This window comes from Odocoileus virginianus, chromosome 1, assembly GCF_023699985.2.
Source record: "Odocoileus virginianus isolate 20LAN1187 ecotype Illinois chromosome 1, Ovbor_1.2, whole genome shotgun sequence".
Lineage (NCBI taxonomy): Eukaryota > Metazoa > Chordata > Mammalia > Artiodactyla > Cervidae > Odocoileus > Odocoileus virginianus.
Window position 1 is genome coordinate 68551515 of NC_069674.1, and position 19360 is coordinate 68570874.

At 48.8% G+C, this 19360-nt stretch overlaps 1 protein-coding gene across 11 annotated transcripts in view; it reads left to right on the forward strand.

Annotated features, from left to right (window-relative positions):
- The window catches only part of ATXN7L1 (ataxin 7 like 1), a 251977-nt gene that overhangs the window by 208903 nt on the left and 23714 nt on the right, over nt 1-19360 (forward strand). For all 11 annotated transcript variants that reach the window (XM_020888568.2, XM_020888569.2, XM_020888578.2 and 8 more), the window contains 3 exons: nt 12652-12935; nt 16130-16212; nt 17089-17345. In XM_020888568.2, the coding sequence (XP_020744227.2) occupies nt 12652-12935; nt 16130-16212; nt 17089-17345 (624 nt within the window). The remainder of the gene's footprint in view (nt 1-12651; nt 12936-16129; nt 16213-17088; nt 17346-19360) is intronic.

Below are 19360 nucleotides of genomic sequence, written 5' to 3' on the forward strand. Positions count from 1 at the left end.
AGAAGCCTGGGCTGGGAGTGGGGATTTGAGAGTTGTCAGCGTAGACGTGGGCATTGAAGCAGTGATACAGATGGGATTTTCCCTAGCAAGATACGGGGCTTGAGAAGAGCAGGGGCCAGGGGAAGGGCCCTGGAGAATGGGGACTGGGTTGGGGGGGCAGGTCCCTTCTCTCCTGGCTCAAACCCTCACTGCTCTTCACTGCGTATCCCAGGGACCACCTTCTCAAAGCCTTTCTCTTTCATTCTCTTCCTTGTTACCAGCCACTTGGTATACTGGCATCTCCTTCTAATCCCCGCTGCTTCATTTTTGCCTTGCCCACGCCTCTGTGATGCTGTAGATGAGATCTCTGTATTCCTTCTGCTCCGTGGTAATTGCAGGGCCTTCTACACAGCAGCTTCTCACACTCAGCAAACACAGTACCCTTGTCAGTAAATATTTGTTGAAGTGAATGAAATGGATCTGACCATTGGAAAGGATCATAAGATTTCCATTCCTGGAGACAGTTAACCCTTTATCTAGAATTGTCTAGACTGGCACTATCCAATCATGTATAATGTGTACCACACATGTAATTTGAAATTTTCTAGTAGCCATGCCGAAAAAAGTGATAAGAAATAAGTGAAATTAATTTTGAACAACGTTTTATTAAACCTGATATAACCACAGTATTATCGATATATAATCAGTGAGAGAGTTCATTTTTTTCCCCCAAATCTTCAAAACCCTGTGTGTGTTTTACGCTTAGAGCATATCTCAATTTGTACACTAAAATTTCATTGGAAATACTTGCTCCATATTTAGATTGCATTTTAATAGATAACAATTATAAAATAGATTTGCATACCCAAGTTGTTCCAAAATATAATTAAAACATTTTCTAATAACTGAATCAAGTACCTATTTTTAAATTGTGAATTAAAGTTAAATAAAAGTTAACGTCAGATCCTCAGCCACATCTTAAGCCCCTCTCCTCTAGTTCCTCTTAAGTGCTCTATCAGATAGCACAGACCTGAACACCTCGGCCAGGTGACCCTGGGTGGGTCCCTCTGGTTCTTTGATTTACAGGTGTGTGAAGGTAACTTCTCAGATCTTTTTACTGTTATGCTTCCTGACAGGAGTTGCTAAATTCCCGAATGGAAGGAACCCTCCTGCATTCTCATATTCACCTGGTGCTCCTGGGGGTGCGGTGGGAGCAGAGCCGGAGGACCCACTTTGGTCATGCAGAGCGTCCCCGGCCTGAGCTCTGTTCCCTGCTTCCAGGAGCTCTGCATCCAAAGGCCAAAGTGTAAGCTGTGCCTGTAGGTGGGGACCATGGCTTTTAGATGAGGTTTACAGCAGGTTAGGGACGCCCTTTTCCAAGTAGTTCAAATTCACTTGTCTGGCCATACAACACCGCTCATAAGTTCAGGCCCACCCCCTGCCATCTCACATGAGGTTAAATGGTCCACGGGCTTGCTGTTTTCTCCCTTCTATGCCTCGAGAGGTTAAAGAGCAACTTCATTAGAAGAGAGGAGGACACAGGGCATCCCTGAGCTATCACCTTTGTCCCCTCTGCCGGCAGCACTCAGGGTTTGCCCAGCACCCAGGCTCTCAGAGCCCCTCTCCTCTGGTTCACCAGTGGGGACCACCCCTGGGGAAGCCAGAGGCCAGAGAATATCCTGCCTGAAGTCCACAGAGCCCAAAAGGTGGAGGAAAGTGAGTAAAAGGGTTTTGCTCCCAGGTGGAAGTTAAGAGGGAACTCTGACTAGTTGCCTCTTTACTTATGTCTTTGTTCTGCCAGGGGACCAGCTTCTTGTGTCTGACTTTTCCACCTGCTGCCGCTTCAGCCTCCCTGGTCCAGCTTGATGGGCCGATGGGGGAGCTCAAATTTGCAAAGCCACTGATGTGGGTGGGAGCAGGGAGGAGGTTTTCCTCCCCTGCATGGCTTGTTGCCTTCTCTTTGGGCCTTATCAACCCACTCGTGTGTGCTGAATGCTAAATGTGCTCAGCTATTAAAAATGCAGGAGATGAGCCTGCTGCTCCAGAAGGAAAATGAGCCAGAGCAAAAGAAAAATCAGCAGGCTCTCAGTTTCCCTGCATGTGCCTGGCAGCGGGTGGGGGGGAGGGCCCCCCTCCTCAAGGAGGCAGGGCTCCTGCGGGTGCTTAGGATGGGAGGCGTGTCCTCCTGGGCAGTGGGGGCTGAGGGCTGGGGGCACTGTGGAAGCTCCGTGAAGCAGGAAGTGATAACTGAGAGGCTCTGCCAGGCGCCCTGGGAAAAAGGCAACTGGCTTATTGCTTTTGCTTGGCATTGGTGTGAACTGGGGGCAAGACCATAGCTCAGTGTTGATAGCTCCCACAGGACGTAGGGAGTCATCTCAGGATTTGGCTGAGGCTGGAGAATTCTAGAGACTCAAAGGACTGCAGGCCCTCCAGGTGACCTGACTCCTCTGACCACCCCAGATCCCACAGCCTGATTCTTGTAGTGGCCCTGCCCTGCTCAGAACTCTTCAGTGGCTCTCGGGCGTTTGACGGCAGAAGTTTAACCCCTTTGGAGGGAGATATATGATCTGGCGTTTCCCCACTTGTCTGACTACTACTGCCAGTGTTTTAACCCCTTCGTTTCATATTCCAGGTGTCCCGATCTCACTGAAGCTCCTCAGCATGCCTCCATGTGTTGGCGTGTGCTGTTTTGCCTAACAGCAGCAGCCTCCTTGCCTGTCCCTTTTTGTTGTTCAGTTGCTAAGTCGTGTCGGACTCTTTGGAATCCCGTGGACTGCAGCACACCAGGATTCCTTGTCCTTCATCATCTCCCAGAGTTTGCTGAAACTCATGTCTATTAAGTCTGTGATGCCTGTCCCTACATGTGCTTAAAGTCTCTGCATGAGTATTGCTTCCTCCATGAAGCCTTCCCGGACTTTTTGTACGGATTGAGATGCTCCTTCTTCTAAGCTCTCATTAACACTCAAGATGCCAGTATAAGAGCCACCATCATACATGGTACTTATTTGCATCTTTAGCCTCCTTTGCCCTCTGCTGCATCCCCATCTTTTAGCATGGAATCTGGCGTCCAGCAGATGTTTCATAAACGAATACATGCTGAGTGAGTGGACGAATGAAGGAGTCTGTGAAGCTAGAACTGCTCCTATGCCTTCTTTTTCCTCACAGAGATTTTTCTGATGCTAAAGGAAACAGCAGGTATAAATAATGATCTTTTGAGTTCTTGAGGAGAAATCAGGGTGCCATGTGCCATGGTGGAATTCTTTTTCCCTGTTACAATTATTAGAGTTAGGAATAGAGAACTAGGTCCTAAGTGATAAAAAGTGATTAAAAAAAAAAAAAAAACTAGGTCCTCTGTGCTCTGGCAAGAAGGGAAAGGTAAATTTCTTTTAAGTGAGAGGCAACAATTACAGTCATACCAACAAACAGCCCCTGCATGTCAGGTCCCAGGTTGTTATAAAGAACACCCTGATCAGAAGGGAAGTGAAGAGGTGGCCTGGCGTTCCACAGAAGTCCCTCCCTGGGCTCCTGCTTACAGATCCAGCCCCTCAGGCAAGGGGTGGGGGGGGCACACATTCGGAGGCCAGTTTTTGCCTCTAGTGGTGCAGGTGTGGGTTTCAAGCAAGAAGGAGTGAGGCAGAGGATGAGGGTCGGAAAGCAGGTGGCCTGAAGAAGTAGATGGAGGTTACTGTGATGAGCCACAGAAGAAAGAGTAGAAAGAGAAAGGGTAGGTGGGTACGAGGATGGAAAGAGGGGCAGGTTAGAAGATGCAGGCGTCCAGAGGGCACCTGAGATGACCAAGCTGGACAGGGGAGCTTTGTGGGGTGGAGCTGGAGCTTTGGTAAAGAGCCCTGCCCTTAGAGCACCCTGGAGTCAAGCCCCCTTGCCACCCTTCACTTTACTGAATTAGTGTCCTGGGCCAACCTTTCTAAGCCTTAGGTTCCTCATCTATAAATTGTGGCTGAGGAGGAAACGACCTCCCGTGTGTGGGCACAGACACCACCTAGCACCTAGCAGTGCTCCGTGTGCATGGCAAAGGTGAATGAGGTGCTGTGTGTAAGGGATGGGGGGAGGTCAGCAACACCCCCCCCCCACACACACACACACACCTTTGTCATCTCAGTGGCTCCTCTACCAAGAATAGAAACAGCTGGAGGCTGGTCCTTTCCTGAAGCGTTTGTACTGGTGTAGAGCTGGTCCGCTTTGTATTGTGTTGTATGATTTAACCTTCATTGCAAAGATTGGCTTATTCGTCAAACACTGATTGGGCCAAGTGCTAAATAGTATATATATTTCTGGGATAACTCTGGAGTGATGGATACATTTTGGTCCAGCTCCCTGTCCTCAGGTAGCTCATGGTCTGGCCAGGTCCCAGAGTCATAGAATTAAAACCTTGGTCTTTGATGTGATGAGTGTGGCAGAAACATCAAGGAAGGCAGAGCCAGCGCTGAGAGAGGAGAGGACCGGAGGAAGGCAGATGGGGGCGTGTTCACCCCAGGAGGAAGGCGGGCACAGCAGCAGAAGGAACCGCCCACCCACAGAAAGGCCCAGAGCCAGGCAGACACACACAGTATTGAAGGAGCGAGAGTTCCTAGAGGCCGTAGGAGAAGGTGCCAAGGGCGGGAGCCGTGTGGGGCCAGCTGTGAGGGTGGACTTGGTCCGTGGGGCAATGGGAAGCCCGCAAAGCCCTCTAAGCAGGAGGATAGCAGGGTTGGATTTGCACTGGTGGAGACGACTTGAGCACACAGAGAGGCTAGATGGAAGGTCTGATGATAGGATTTTGATCCAGGTTCTGGCAAGCAGTGAGGAGAGTGATGATGGGGCTTGAAGTAACGCAGAAAGGAGATGTTGATAGCGTAGAATTTTTTAAAAACACAAACTGTATTTAATTTGGGGCAAAGCATCTTCTGAGTTTGCTGTAGATCAGTGTGAAGACTCAACTCTTGAAGGTTTAAACAAAACATGCCTGGCATTCTGGATGGAGGTGGTTTGGTGTGGGACTGCCTGCCCAGTGCTGGATTCCAACACGGAGAAGGAGGAATAGGAAAGATGCTTACTGGGGAAGTGCCCCTGTGAAGGAAGCTGGGAGCAGAGGCTGGAGCGCTGACAGTAGCCAGGTATGCTATGCTCAGAACTAGCTTCCTGAAAGCAAAAGCTGGGGGCCTGAGCCCTGGTCTCTGCTCCCCTCCTTCCCTGGCAAGGGCACGGAAGATGTTCTTTGAGAGTTCTGCCTCTCCGAGTCAATGTTGGCCTCAGGGCTTGAGACAGGCCGTGAACGTGGTGGTGTGCTGTCTGTGGAAGGCCAGGCAGGGGCAGGCTGGATGGCTTTTAGCTCCAGCAGCGGGAGCTGGTGACCTCTGGCGGCTGCAGGCGGAAGCGCGGCCACTGGCCACTCCTGAGCAAAGCCTGGCTACTCTGGGGGCTCCATTCTGCCCTGCAGTGGTGCTCCCTCCAGAATCCACTTGATTCCTGATCTCTGCCATCTCAGATCCCGCCCTCAAAGGCCCTTGATACCGTTCATGCCTTGCTGTGAATTTCACTAGGTACTCATTTTCATTGTAAGGCTTCCCATTCTCATACATAGAAGGAAAGGCACTGAGCAGGTATGCTTGTTTGATCTGGGCTTGTCTTAGATTTCTCTGGGCCTTATCACCCAGGGCAGCACCCCTGCAGGCAGTCCGGTCTCCAGTGCACTCTTGAGACAACCTGTCCAGCTTCATGTACCCTACCGTGCCAGGACTCTGTTCTCCCTTCATTGTCTTCCTCTCTCCTCTGATTGCTGATTTTTCCCATGGTCTTGGAGCATCACAGCTCCCCAGGAATGTCAGCACATTAAGTGCTTGTTATCTCTCATTGGGTCTGGAGACTACCTCCTGAGCTCCTTGCCTTGGGATCCCCTGCTTAACAGAAGTGCCAGAGACACTAACAGAAGCTGATGCTGGGACTTCTTGCTTCTAGGGAATCTGGAGCAGCCTAGCAGGGGGCACATGCAGTTCTTCCAGAGGAAGAAATCTTAGGGCCATCACAGAGATCCCCATTGCCTCACACGCTTCAGGGTTGCAGAAGACAACATGTTCATATGAGAGAAGACTGGAGTTCCTCTCACTCTGGTAGAATATGTATCCATGTGGGAACTTTTACCACTAGTCCAGGTTTGGGCAATGCCTAGGAGACTGGGACGGAGAAGCAGGTGGGATTGCAAAGCAGGGCTGAGGGCTCCTGGAAAAGGGTCGAGTCTGCGAAGGCTTCTTACTCAACTGTCTTTTCCCTTTGCCACCCCCAGGAAGTGGTCCTTCACTCTGGGTGAATATGGAGAGCCAGTTGCTCCCACCCAGCTTCTTTTCCTACCTTCTCCTCCTCTTCATCTACCCCCTCCCTCCATTATGGGACCAGAAGGCTCAAGAGGACAAAAAGTTCTACCAGTGACAGTGACTTGCACACAGACATATACCCCTGAAGCATCGGGGTCCTGGGGGTGGTGTCTCTCCCTCTTGTTTTAGCTACAGTTTATTGAGGGTCAACTATGTGCCCAGGGACTAAGCTAATAAGCACTTTATACATATTATCTCAGTTAATAACTTCAGATATCTATCATGACCTTCATTTTACTGATTAGGAAACTGAGGCCAGAGTAGTGAGGGCTTGAGATGAACCAGGCAGGGCAGCCTCATATGCCTGACTGGGCATTGCCCTCGAGGATGTCCCAATGAGGAGGCAAGGAGGTGCCAAAGCCAGCTTTCCAGGCCGGCTACCCTTCTTCTAATGCCCACAGAATTCAGATGGCTTTCCCACCAGAATGCATCTAGCAATAGAAAAGGCAGGATTCAGATCTAGGTTTGTCTGATTTCAAAACCTGTGTTCCTAACCATTATTCTAAACTCTCTTGCAACACCCTCCGCGTTCTGTGACTTTATTAGAACGGTGATAAGGCACAGACACCCAGTTCAGCCCTACTTGTCCTCCCTGATTTGATCTCACTTGCCTCTGACCACATTTACTGTTTGTCAAAGTCAGCTTGTTCATTTCTCCCCTCCTAAAGGAAAATCCCACATCATTCTTCCCAACGACTAATCTCCTCTGCCCTCAACTGATGGACAAGGTCTCGGCCCGTCACCCAAGTCACTGATGAAGACATTTTAATCTTCTTGGCCAGCGATGGGTGCCTCTGAGTTCCACTAGGTACTGCTCTGGGCCAGCACAAAATCTTACTAACCAATCTTTCTTCACCTTGGCTGCCAGGGTCCCTCATCCCCAACAGCTGTGTGGTCTGACCACATTTTTCCAGCTTACGAAGGGTGTGTTATGTGGGAGGGCCTCCAAAACTGCAGAGGCCAGGAGAGATTATGCCTGGTGCTTCCTCTCTGCCCACCAGGCCTTGACACTCAGCCACAAAATAATATTAGATTAATCTGGTAGATTTCCTTATATCCTTTGCTCTGTGGTTGACTACCCTGTTTTCTTTTTTGCTTAAGGTATTTACAAATTGGCTTTCTGAAAGTTTTCCCAGTCTTTTTCCAGATTGAAAAAAAAATACTATGTATTCATGCACCAGGATTTATGTAGCTCCTCCTGTGTCTGTTATACCAAGGCAAGACTTTATAGCTCTGTTATTTAGGCTGATTCTTAGTGATTGCCTGACTTTCAGACTTTAAGAATGTCCCACCTATTTCTTCAATTTTAAAAATCTAAATTTGACATCATGTCCTGATAGCAACCCCCAAAATGCATCCAAGAGAACCAAATAGAATTCCTTCTCTGCAGACCTTTTAAAATAGGGTCAGTTCGTCTGAATTTGGGATGACTTGCCTACTGTCCCTGCTTGGAAGACAAGAGGCTGGGTGAGATGACCCTTTCAAGGATTGGCCAGTAAATCAGAGATCCTCAGAATTCTGCCTGACCAGAAGCGCAGGTTCATGGGTCTTTATTGAAGGACTTGGTGGGAAGAAATCAGACAGCTGAGAACTCTCATCAGACATGTAACCCACAGCACAAATACCATATGTCCTCAGGCTCCTGCCTGTCAAATCCATCTTTCCTCTGTGCTGCTAAGTGGAGCAGGGCTGGCAATGATTTCTACAGGCCTAAAGATTTTCTAAACCATTCTTACAAGGCTTATCTGTTGATGATGAAAGGATAAATCATGATTACCAAGAAAGCAGAGCTGGCAGGAGAGCAGCTGACCCTGTGATACGTTGGTGGCCCTTGAAATGGCATGAGAAGATTCTCCATCTCTGCTCTTTTGCAGACATCACTGGGCAGGGAGAGGAACCTACTCAGGGCCAGGAGAACCATTTTTCTTAAAGTCAGAGGACCCTCCTTGGTCCAGAAAGGTAAATTCAGACAGCCCAAGTACCCAGGAAGAAGACACAGGCAGCTGAAGCAGCACTGATAGAGCCAGCAAGGAAGGTAAGGAAGGACTGTTCTCGACTATGGGATCCCTTCTAGGGAGCTGAGACAGAGATGCCGAGATAACAAGGAGATAAGTGCCCCCAGTAGTAGTAGACACAGCGGGGGGACCAGCTGCAGCCCTGAGCTCCCTGAAAGAGTTCATCCCAAGCGAACAAAACAGGCATTATGAAAGCAGCAGGGAAGGAGCGGGGACTCTTTCCCTTTCAAACATTGCTCCTCAAAGACAGGGCATAGTGGACTGATAAATGCAGCTAATTGTGAGACCCGGGGAAGTGTGTAAGTGCACACCTTAAGACTTGAAAGGGAAGGAACTTGAGGGTCTTTGGTTAACCTTAGGGAGAGCCAAGCAAACAGACTAATAAATTGCTTAGTCAGTCACTTGGGTATTGCCAACCCTCCACCCCACCCAACTCCTAGCACAGAAGTGTTGGAGAGCCTATGATTTGACACAGAAAAGGGAAGAGATGCCCAAACTGGGACAGCAGGGATCAGAATCTTTTGACTTCTTTCCAGATGGAAAAAAAAGTGAACCTGTTATTCAGGGTCTGCTGCCTAGGGCTGGAACACTGCGTTTATTGGCTGGGAGAGGTGATGGCAGAGGAGAGAGGGAGTGAGAGGGGGACAGTGAGAGAAAGGAGAAGATAGTCCTGAGATGACAGTGCCCAGGCAGCTGTCCTCCTCACACATACAGGGCCTGTATGTATGTGAAACAGGACCTGGGGCTCTCTAGAGAGTATTATGTTAGTCAGGACTGAGAAGAGATGGAAACTTTGGAGTTGGTTTTCAAAATTGTGAGCCACCATCTTGCAATCATTTCCCTCTTTGTTCATCCATTTGGAATCTGGATGCTGTTGCCAATAGGACTGAAGAAAGGAGACTGAATGGCTGGCATTTATGCTGGGATGAGCCTGGTGAGGTTAACTAGGAAGGATCTGTACTTCTCTCTCTCTTTTTGCTCTCTCATTTCCTCTGAGGATGTATCCGACCCTTCCCACTATCACTAAGCTGACTGCCTCCCAGTCTTCTCTTAATTCCCAGCAGAAGTACCATCTCAGCTCAGGCAAGAAGCAGGTTGCCTTGAAGGGGAAGCTCAGAGCCTTTGGGGAAAGAAGGGATAATACAGAGAAAAGGATCAGGGATGGTCCTCAGGCTCTCATCCTCTCTATAACCCTTCTCCATTAGCTAGCGGACAACCTTAGCGTTCCTATCCCATTAACTCAATCTCCCTTCTCTTTCTGCTGCCAAGTGACAACTTACATGACTTCAGGGGTTATTTACTTAGTGGCTCTGTTCCTTACTGACTCATCTGGTCTTTAGAGCTCTTTGGAACATTCTTGATCAGATTTTCTTCACTAACATCTCCCCATTCCAATCCCAGAGGACCTTGTATCAGCCTTCCCTTCTTTTTACTGCTGGGTGTCAGTTTCACATCCTGTCTCTGGGCACTGGGGTTGAAGTCCAGCTGGAGTTCTGGAAGTGCTGGCATAGAGGGTGTGAGTGGAATACACTCACACAGTGGAGAAGATCTCAAATTAGGAGATCAGTCACACACGTTGGCTGGCCTGGCATTGTTCCGGTGGCTCGACCTGGTGCACATGAGCTCGCGTGGCTGTCTTGTGGGGCTCACTGGAGCTAGACGGTGACTTCAGGGAAGAAACGCAGGCTGTGCTATGAGCATCTGGGGACCACTTGACTCCTTTTTTATGTTTATTTCAGTTGGCACAGTTGCTCTGGATCACCCTATCCTGATATCATCTTGGTCTGTTAAGCTCATGAATACTCAGCATGTCACTTAGACCCGTCGTGAGACAAGAGTGGATCTGGAATGTGAAGGTCTTAGTTTCCTTTCCTGAACTCACTTGGCTTTACAGGGAAGTATATGGGAGGAGGCCACTCATGTGCTAGAGAATCTTCTCACCTGGCCACGAGTCCATGTGTGCATGTCAACACTTGAAGTTTCCCTTTTTTTCTAAATAAGTAGAAGTCAACAGGTTAGAATAAGGGTAACAAATCAACAAGAGCTTTTTAAGCAGGTTCTTATTTTTTTTTTTTAATCAGGATATTGGAGAATAAGCTACATGAGTTTTATAATTTGTGGGATTTTTTTTTCCCCTAGTTTGTGCATTTAAAATTTTTTAAACTATGGTGAAACACACATAACAAAATTTTAGCCCATCTTAGCCGTGTTTAATGTACAGTTCAGGAGTGTTAAGTGTAAACAGGCTTGCAGGACTGCAATTTAACACCCACTGAACAACAGCTTCCCTGCAACCACCATTCTACTTTCAGTCTCCATGAACTTGAACTCTAGGTGCCTCGTACAATTGGAATCATGGAGTAGTAATCTTTTTCTGACTTACTTATTTCATTTAGCATGATGTCATCAACCTTCATCCATGTGTCAGAATTTCCTTCGTTTCTAAGGCTGAACAGTATTCCACTCTGTGTATCAACCACATTTTGTTTACCCGTTCATCCACCAGGGGACATTAAAGTTGCTTCCACCTTTAGGCCATTATGAATAATGCTGCTAAGAACACGGTGTACAAATACCTCTTCACCACCCTGCTTTCTGTAATTTGTACCTTTTAAAACTGAGTGAAGGAACGAGCCTGGAAGAATTTAGTATCCCATAGCCTTACGTATTTTACCACTTAGAAGAAGTTGGGAATGCAGCACTAATTTCACCAGGCAAGCTCTTTTGCAGCTTCTTAGTGTGTTGACTTTTCAAGGGCTTCTTGTGCTGTTCTTCAACCATAGGATGAGTGCTTTGAGAATTGCCATTAACTAGAAAGTGGTGGCAGTATAGCTTTATCTCAGTGATTGAGATGCTGATCAAAGACAGAACTGTCAGTAATTTGGTATCTTACTTAAAACTGCTGTTGCAGTTTCCTCTCATGTGGGGCTTGAGGTCCCACCCCCTGCTTCCCCAGGCCAAAAAAGCACGTGGTCTTGGGGTGAAGTCTGAGGTTTGGGAGCAGTGTGCTTCACCACTGAGTGCCCTTCTCACTGGCAAAGGCCTATAAATAACATCCGGGATCCTATTTCAAAGTCAGAAAGGGGGCAAGGGCTAGCCACAACAACAAGGGCTGAGGGTGTTGCTGAAATAATTTCATGAACAAATTGATCAAAGAAATGATCTGCGAATAAATCTTGGAGACGGGAGAACCAGCCAGCAGTGAGGATAGTTAAGACTCCTCCCCTGCAAAACCAGCATGTCTTTCATGCCCTTCATTGTCTGCAGGCATGTCTGAGCCCTAGTTTAGCCCATTTGGCATTCAGAGAGCTAAGTCAGCTACACTCTCAGCTCAGAGATGACTTGAGGGTGCTGAAGTGTTTGCATTCCGCCCTCCTGCAAGGAGGAAAGGGAATCTAGTTCAAGAACTAAAGCAAAGCTTACTCATCTCATCTCATCTCATCCTTTCAGACTTGGAGGACTCGGAGACGGAGTCCTCCACCGCCCCCTAGACACAGGGTCTTCCAGCATGAAATGCACAGAAATTAAATGCATATCCATTACAGGAGAAGTGGCAGGGAAGCAGGGCCAGAGTGACAGATTCTGAAGAGCAAACATATACCTTTGTGCTCTGTCTTCTTAAAATTCATCCTCTCACCTGCCAGCCTTGAGAATTGCCTATTTACATAACTAGCTGCCTAAAATGGAATATTAGATAATGTTCCATGGCAGCCCGTCCCTGGGACATGAGTGATCCAGGAGTCCTCTGACAGCGCAGAGCATGGCCCACTGGCCCGAAGCCCTGCCTCCATGTACTGTGAGCCTGTCAGCACTCCGAGCTGAGCAGATGTCAGGCCCGGTCGCCCGGGTGGGAGACCAGCCGAGCAGCGGGGGAGGGGACATGATTCAGCACGCGGCTCCATGGCACACCGTCTTCAGGGACAGACTGTACCGCTTCCTGAGCTTCACAGCGGGCACCCTGTTCTGCCCAAGGTGCTGTCTTGGAGACTGCTAACAAAGGGGACTGAGGAATGGGGGAGTGACAGGATCTATGGGGACAACCTATCCAGGAGGTAATCAGTCAGCACTGATGCCATCCCTGGCACCATGCCAGCCTCGCTTCGCCGTCGGTCTTTTCTGAGGCATGCATCTCCCTCCCATCAAAACTGGAATCCTGCTGCTCTCTTATAGGAGGAGTATAAATAAGTGATAAGGAAGTGTCCTGATAACGATAAGCAGGGATATCGTCTCAGCAGACCAGATGTATCAAAGAAGGCAATTGTGTGTGTGTTTGTTCATTTATTTTTCAGTGTTCCGGTTCCCGTAGTCAGTTTAGAGAAAATTCCTAACCTAGTGAAGGCAGATGGTGCCAATGTCAAAATGAACTCTACGACCACTCCTGCGGTCCCCTCCTGCTCCACCTCATCCTCTGCCGTCTCCACCCCGCCTGTCATTAAGCCGGTCTTGATGTCCAAGTCAGTGCCACCTTCCCCAGAGAAGATCTTAAATGGCAAAGGAATTTTGTCCACCACCATAGACAAGAAACACCAAAACGGCACCAAAAACAACAGCAAGCCTTACAGGAGACTTTCAGGTACGTGTCTGTGTTCTTTGAGTCTGGCTCATGATCAGACTACAGCTGAGTCGCGTCCAGAACTAGGGAGTGATGCGATCTTAACAATTGAGCAGGTCTGTTTCATTTTAAGGGGAACACGGAGTTTACCTACAAACAGGAACTCCCATCTCAAAATGCAGGGGAGAACTGATTCTGTTAATCCCGTGCCAGACTGATGATGGCTGGGCTGAGTTAGTTCAGCACTTAGCGGGAGTTATCCTGGTGTTCCCAAGGCAGGGCGCTCTGCACCCCCACAGCATTCTGTGGGTTTGGAGGGTTTTCTCCTTGCTCTGACAGGATAAACCGCCCCCGGATTCTGAAAAGTCTCAGGGCTGTGGACTTGGAGAGCCCACTGTGATATCTCTCGGTAGCTGAGGGCAGGCTTGGGGCAGTCACATTGGTGCTGTCTGCCCATCTCCAACCTTTGGTCTCATTGGTTTCCAGGTTCATTCTGTGGTCTGGGGCTACAGATGCCTTTCCCACATAAGCAGACTAGAGTTCCCACTTGGGAACACTCAGACTGGCATAGCAGATGGGTGCTGAGGGGTCTGTCTGCAATCTACTTGGTTGTCAGAGTAGGCACTCAGGAGGTACCCAGAAAGGTGCCCATGGCCAGTCCTTAAGTCAGTGGTTGGCCCTGCGGTCCCCCAAGTGGATAGTATTTGCTTTGGGTTTGCTGTGAAAGGAAATCTGGCAGTTTTACTTTCTCCAAAAGATTAAGAAAAGCTATAAATTTTATAACTTCTTCACACACCCTGGGCATTTATCAGGTGTTAACCAGAAGAAAGAAAATATAGTTGACCCTTGAACAACGCAGGGATTAGCGGTGCCAGCCCTCCATGAAGTTGAAAATCCCCATATGGTTTCTAGTAGGTCTTCTGTGTATGCGGTTCCTCTGTATTTGCAGGTTCAACCAACCTCCAGTCATGTAGTATTGCAGTATATGCTACTAAAAAATATCCATGCACAGTCCAAACCCAAGTTATTCAGGGGTCCACCACACAGAGAAAACTGCCCTGTGAGAGAGAAGCTGTGTCCTCTGGCATGAGCATAATGTCTAAGTGCCCGCAAGAATTGTGGGTCATTTTTATTCTTTACTTTGTATTTATCTGTATTTCAGGTTTTCTCTTATGTTTGTAACTTGTAAAAAGTCTGGGTCTGAAAAGTACGTTGCGCCCAAAGTGTTCAAATGACACAGTGATATTACCCTGAAAATCTCTCCATGTCCTATTCACCCACTGTCCCCCAAGAAAGGCAGAACCTGGCCCCGTCTTTGAGGGTGGGGGCCTCTCTGTGGACAGAGCCCCGTGCACCTAGTTCTCTTCCTGCAGAGAAAGGTCACTGTCACTCTGCAGAGGAGGTGGCGTCCCTGGACGAGCTGGTGGATCTCTCTGGGTGCAGTGAGGCTGGGCTCCCTCGTCCTGGCAGAAGCATGACTGGCTTCCAGCCGGCACCTTAATCTGAAGTTGTTTGGGGATTTTTTGTGTGTGTTTGTTGGTTTTGCATTTTGTTGGTGGTTTTGTCTCATTGGGTCTTTTGCTTATTTCTCTCTCGCTTTCACATTTGGCAGCCAGCTCCTGCCCCCAGCCAAACAACCTGTTCAGTTCCAGGCCAACACGAGTGCTGGTGTGGATCTGGGTACGGGGCTGACTCCACCAGGCCCAAGGGAAGGAACTCTCACCAGGCGGCCTGGGGCCTGGCGCCCAGACCCTCCTCGGTGGGCAGAGAGGGCTCATAAGAAGCAAACATCTCCAGGCCTAACAGTTTTCTCTTCTTAAAAAATGAAGCTTAAGAAAAGAAGACAAAAGCAAAAGAAAGGGGCAGGATGCATTTTGATAGCCAAGCAGGAGATCTGTCTTGGATATGAGAATGATTTTATTGCAAACATCATCACCACTGTTGCAACAATCCCACAGCTCCCAAACCTTCTTTTAGAAATAGAATGCATTCATTTATTATGGTCAGATTTTACTCCAGCAAGTTCAGACAGTTTTTCAGGCAAGGTAACCTCTTTATAGCTTGCAGCCATTGGAAGCCCTGAAGGAGACATGCCTCCAAGTTTATACATGCCCCTCCACCCACCCATCCACCTCCCCACCCACCTGCACTGCTGCCCATCTCTTGTGAATGCCCAGAAGAACAGTGTCATTACTGCCCTGCAGGACTCAGGTGTTTGCTGGGTGTCTTCCAGAAATGGCACGGGCCATCAAGAGGTGGAACTGTAAAGCTTGCAGTGTCTTTAAGAGGTTGTCTCACAACCCTCCATTTTCTAGGGGAGGAAAACATTTTTGTAGCCCAGAAGGAAGAAGGATCCAAAATGAACATAAAAAGAGTAGGTTCCCTAGAAGTCACCTCGACAGGGGCCATCAGGACTCCAGTGGGAAGGCAGGAGCTGGGGAAAGCCTGCTTCCCTCAACCATCCTTGGTGGCGAGGGGACCGCTTGCCCGGCTCACTCCCTTCTGGAGCACCAGGCTCCAGGCTGGGGGCAGAGCAACTGTGAGGCCAGCAGGCCCTGCCCTTTACACCTGCAGGTTCAGCCTCAGCGCAAAGCCCACACCTGCCCCTGTCTGCATGTTCCTGAATCGGGGAAATCCAGGCAGCAAGGCTGCATGGAATGCCTTGTGCTGAGGACTTTCCAAAGCATAAGAGAGGCAGGTCACACTGACACGTCAAGGAATAATCTCCCACTCAAATGGCTCAAACTATTGAGCCATTTGTGGGAGGGCAGTGTGGGAGAGTGATGTATTCCCAGAGCTACCCCGGGGGAGAAAGTGGCCCCAGGGCCTTCCGGTGGCTCTGCCCCGTCTGCAGCCAGCTTTGCCCAGAGGTGCCTGGGGAGACGTTTGGAGTGAAATAAAGCCTGAGAACCACGTGGCCCCTTTCCCTCTATTGCCCTCCCGCCCTCTCCCCTTGTGCATTCCCATCCCTACCACATCCCCACCAAAGCTGGACGTGGGAACTCTTGGGTTCAGAGAGAAGCGCCATCTTCCCCCAGCGGTTCTGGAAGCATTTTAGCAGCCGGTTGGAGGGAAAAAAAAAAACAACAAAACAGATTGCCTGACAATGTCTCACTTGTTGGTGCAAATGTGCATTTTTTTAAAAATGTAGTCTTAATGCCAAATCCTATTTAGTCTCCTTTTTTCTTATATTTTTTGTTTGTTTCTTAAACCAGAGAGAGAATTTGACCCAAATAAACACTGTGGAGTATTGGATCCCGAGACAAAGAAACCTTGCACAAGATCCCTCACCTGCAAGGTATTTCTCTTTCCATAAAAAATACTTCCTGCTCTCGCTGGGGCCTTTGTCGAAATGTTTGCATGCCACTCTCTGCACACGGCAGGGTGTGGAGCCTCGACACGACCCCCAGCTGCTCTTTGTAAGGGAAATGCTTTCTTCTCTTCCATGGTAGCAGAGTGCCTGCCTCAAGCTGGCTGGCTTTTTAAGAAGGAGAAAAAAAAAAAAAAAAAAAAATAGGCTTCCCCTGTTACTTGTGAGGCCAGACAGTAAATTGTATTTATAGGCACTCACAGGCGGTTCTAAACCCTGCTACGTTTTAATGTATGCAGGAGCAGCGCGGCGGCGGCGGCGGCGGCGGCAGCGCCCTGAAAGCAGCCCCAGAGGGGAGGACGAGCCGCCGCGCCCCTGATCCGGCCGCAGCGGGGTGGCCGGGGGACCGCTGACCCGAAGCGGCCGCCCGTGGGTAGCCCCCAGCCCCGTATTTCCTACTGAACTGCTAGTGCCTCTCGGGATGGAGGCCGTGGCCCTCTCTGCTTGGTGTCTCTGTGTGTCTGGGCCAAAGCGAGCCTCCCACCTGCACCTGGATTAACTCCAGCGCGCCCTCACCGCTGCCTGTCGTCAGGGGGGTCCTCGGGGGTTCCGCGCTGAAGCTCGTCATCTTTGGCCATTTTTCGGAGGAAGCTTTGGCTCCTTAACGCCAGGAGCGTAGGGCACGGTTGCGTTTTGTGTGGTCTCTGCCTCTTCCCAGCCGCAGAACAGGAGCTGTTGCCTTGAAGTTGACTTTTCAAGCACCTCTAAATTCCCATGAATTGCAGTTTCTGAAATGGAGGGCCTGGGGAAGCAGGTTTATGTGCTGATCAAAGAGGCTGTGCTTTCCATCTCTCTTCTCCTTAGACTCACTCACTAAGCCATCGGAGGGCAGTCCCGGGCCGGAAGAAGCAATTTGACCTCCTCCTGGCGGAACACAAAGCCAAGTCCCGGGAAAAAGAAGTTAAAGATAAAGAGCATCTCCTGACTTCGGCAAGGGAAGTAGTTCCCAATCCCCCCGGGCCGGCGCACGACTCACTGCCGGGACCTTCAGGGAGCTCGGGCCCAGAACCTAAAGTCGCGTCCCCTGCAAAATCCAGGCCACCCAACTCTGTGCTTCCTAGGTAAGTCCCCCCCTCGGCGATGGAAGCCTTGAGTCCATGGCCAGTGACTGCCTGCCTGGGTCGAGTGTGGTCTGATCACCTGTGAAATGGCAGTCATCATGGTCCTACCTAATGAGGCAGTTGTGAACTTGAAATGAGAGAATGGGCGTGAGGGCTCAGTCCAGTGTCTGCCACGTAGTGTTCGGTGGATTTTATTGCTGTCACCATTGTCATGCTCACTGTGGTCATCGTTGCCATCACTGTCATACCTCATAACAAACCCAAATCCGACAGCGTGTGTTTTCACAGAGCAAGAGTCAGCTGGAAATAAATACCTGAAAGTGACACTCAGCCACCAGGCAACTTCCTGGTGTGGGTTTGTTTGGTTTGGTGTTTTTTTCAATAAGTAACTTTATTTAATTTTTTTATCTATTGGCCACACTGGGCAGCATGTGGGATCTTAGTTCCCTGACCAGGGATTGAACCTGTGCCCCCTGCATTAGAAACACCAGAGTTTTAACCAGTGGACTACCAGGGAAATCCCATGGTCGCCTGGGTTTTTAGATTAGAGGGAAGCCTTGTGGAGGGGAGGGGAGTCAGCACAGCAGCAGAGCCCATTTGTTACAGTATTTTGTGAATTTTCCCCACAACTCTTCAGTGGTCAGGGTGGAGGGAAATTTGGTGTGATGGAGCTGTCTGTCCTTAAATTTCCCTTCACACCAAGAAAGCTCAGCCACTTCTTTGAGATTTTATTTGGTTGTCCTGGGAGGAAATGAAAGAATAGAAAACAGTGGGTACAACATTGTAAGTCAACTATACTTCAATTTTCTTAAAAAAAGAAAAGAAAAGAAACCCACTTGGATTTAGAGTGATTTAAGATCCATATGTGTGTGCTTTGACAGCCAGTGGAGTGCCTTATTGAGCCACAGACAATTTCCAGGTGATAAGACTGGGAACCCTAAATATTTGAGTGCTTGCTCCATAAGCAAGGTACTATGTTAGGTACTCTCAGGCAGGGGCACAGAGATTAGTGAAACTAGATCCTGCTTTTCAAGAATTTGGAGTTCAGAAGATAAGACTCAAATATCCACAACATCATGAAAGGGAAACATTAATAATACAATATAAGTGCAGATACTGGTAACCTCTGATGATTTTTAATGCACACAATGTGAGTCTCAAAGAGTAGTTGTCCAGTCAGCAAGCAGGCATGAAAAGAATGGAGTTATAGAAGAAGAGGATAGAATTTATTTTTAAAGTAAAAGCAAATATTTGATGACAGTTGTTACTAACCTACCAGGATGTCTTGTGCCTTCCACTTTGGCGCAAACCTGACCAGTTTGACAGCCAGAGGCCTCCTCTGGAATCACCAACCTCAGCCTCAGACATTTGGGAAGATGGAGTCAGACAGAGTCAGCACCCACACATCCCCATCATCATAACCACTGTCGAGCCATTGTCGTCATCCATTTACTTGCCACTTTCCTTTCCGCCCCCCATTTTGCAGGATCCTTTTATAATGACTTCTCACTGTAATGCCAGTTGTTGGTGAAGGAGATTGCCCCTGCTTTAGAGTCTAGGAGACAGTTCTGCTGCAAACTTCTGGACAGGGCTTCAGTTCTATATACACTAGCTTTCACACTTCTTGGTGGCAATGGAACTATTTTATTCCCATAAAACCTTTCATGGTACCTGATATAAAAGCAAACCTGCCTCTACCTGGAGCCATCTCAATCCTGCTTTCATCACATATGTACCCAGAACCCACTGCCCATCCAAGGGATCACCTCGGATTCAGGGAATCCCTGAGAACTTCAGGGAACCCCACTTTGTATTTATTTGATTTACTTATTCCTGGCTGTGCTGGGTCTTCATTGCTGCATGGGCTTTTCTCTAGTTGTAGCGAATGAAGGCTACTCTCTAGTTGCGGCGTGTGGGGTTCTCATCGTGCTGCCTTCTCTTATTGTGGAGCACGGGCTGTAGGGTGTGCGGGCTTCAGTAGTTGCAGTTCCCAGGCTCTAGAGCTCAGTCTGGAT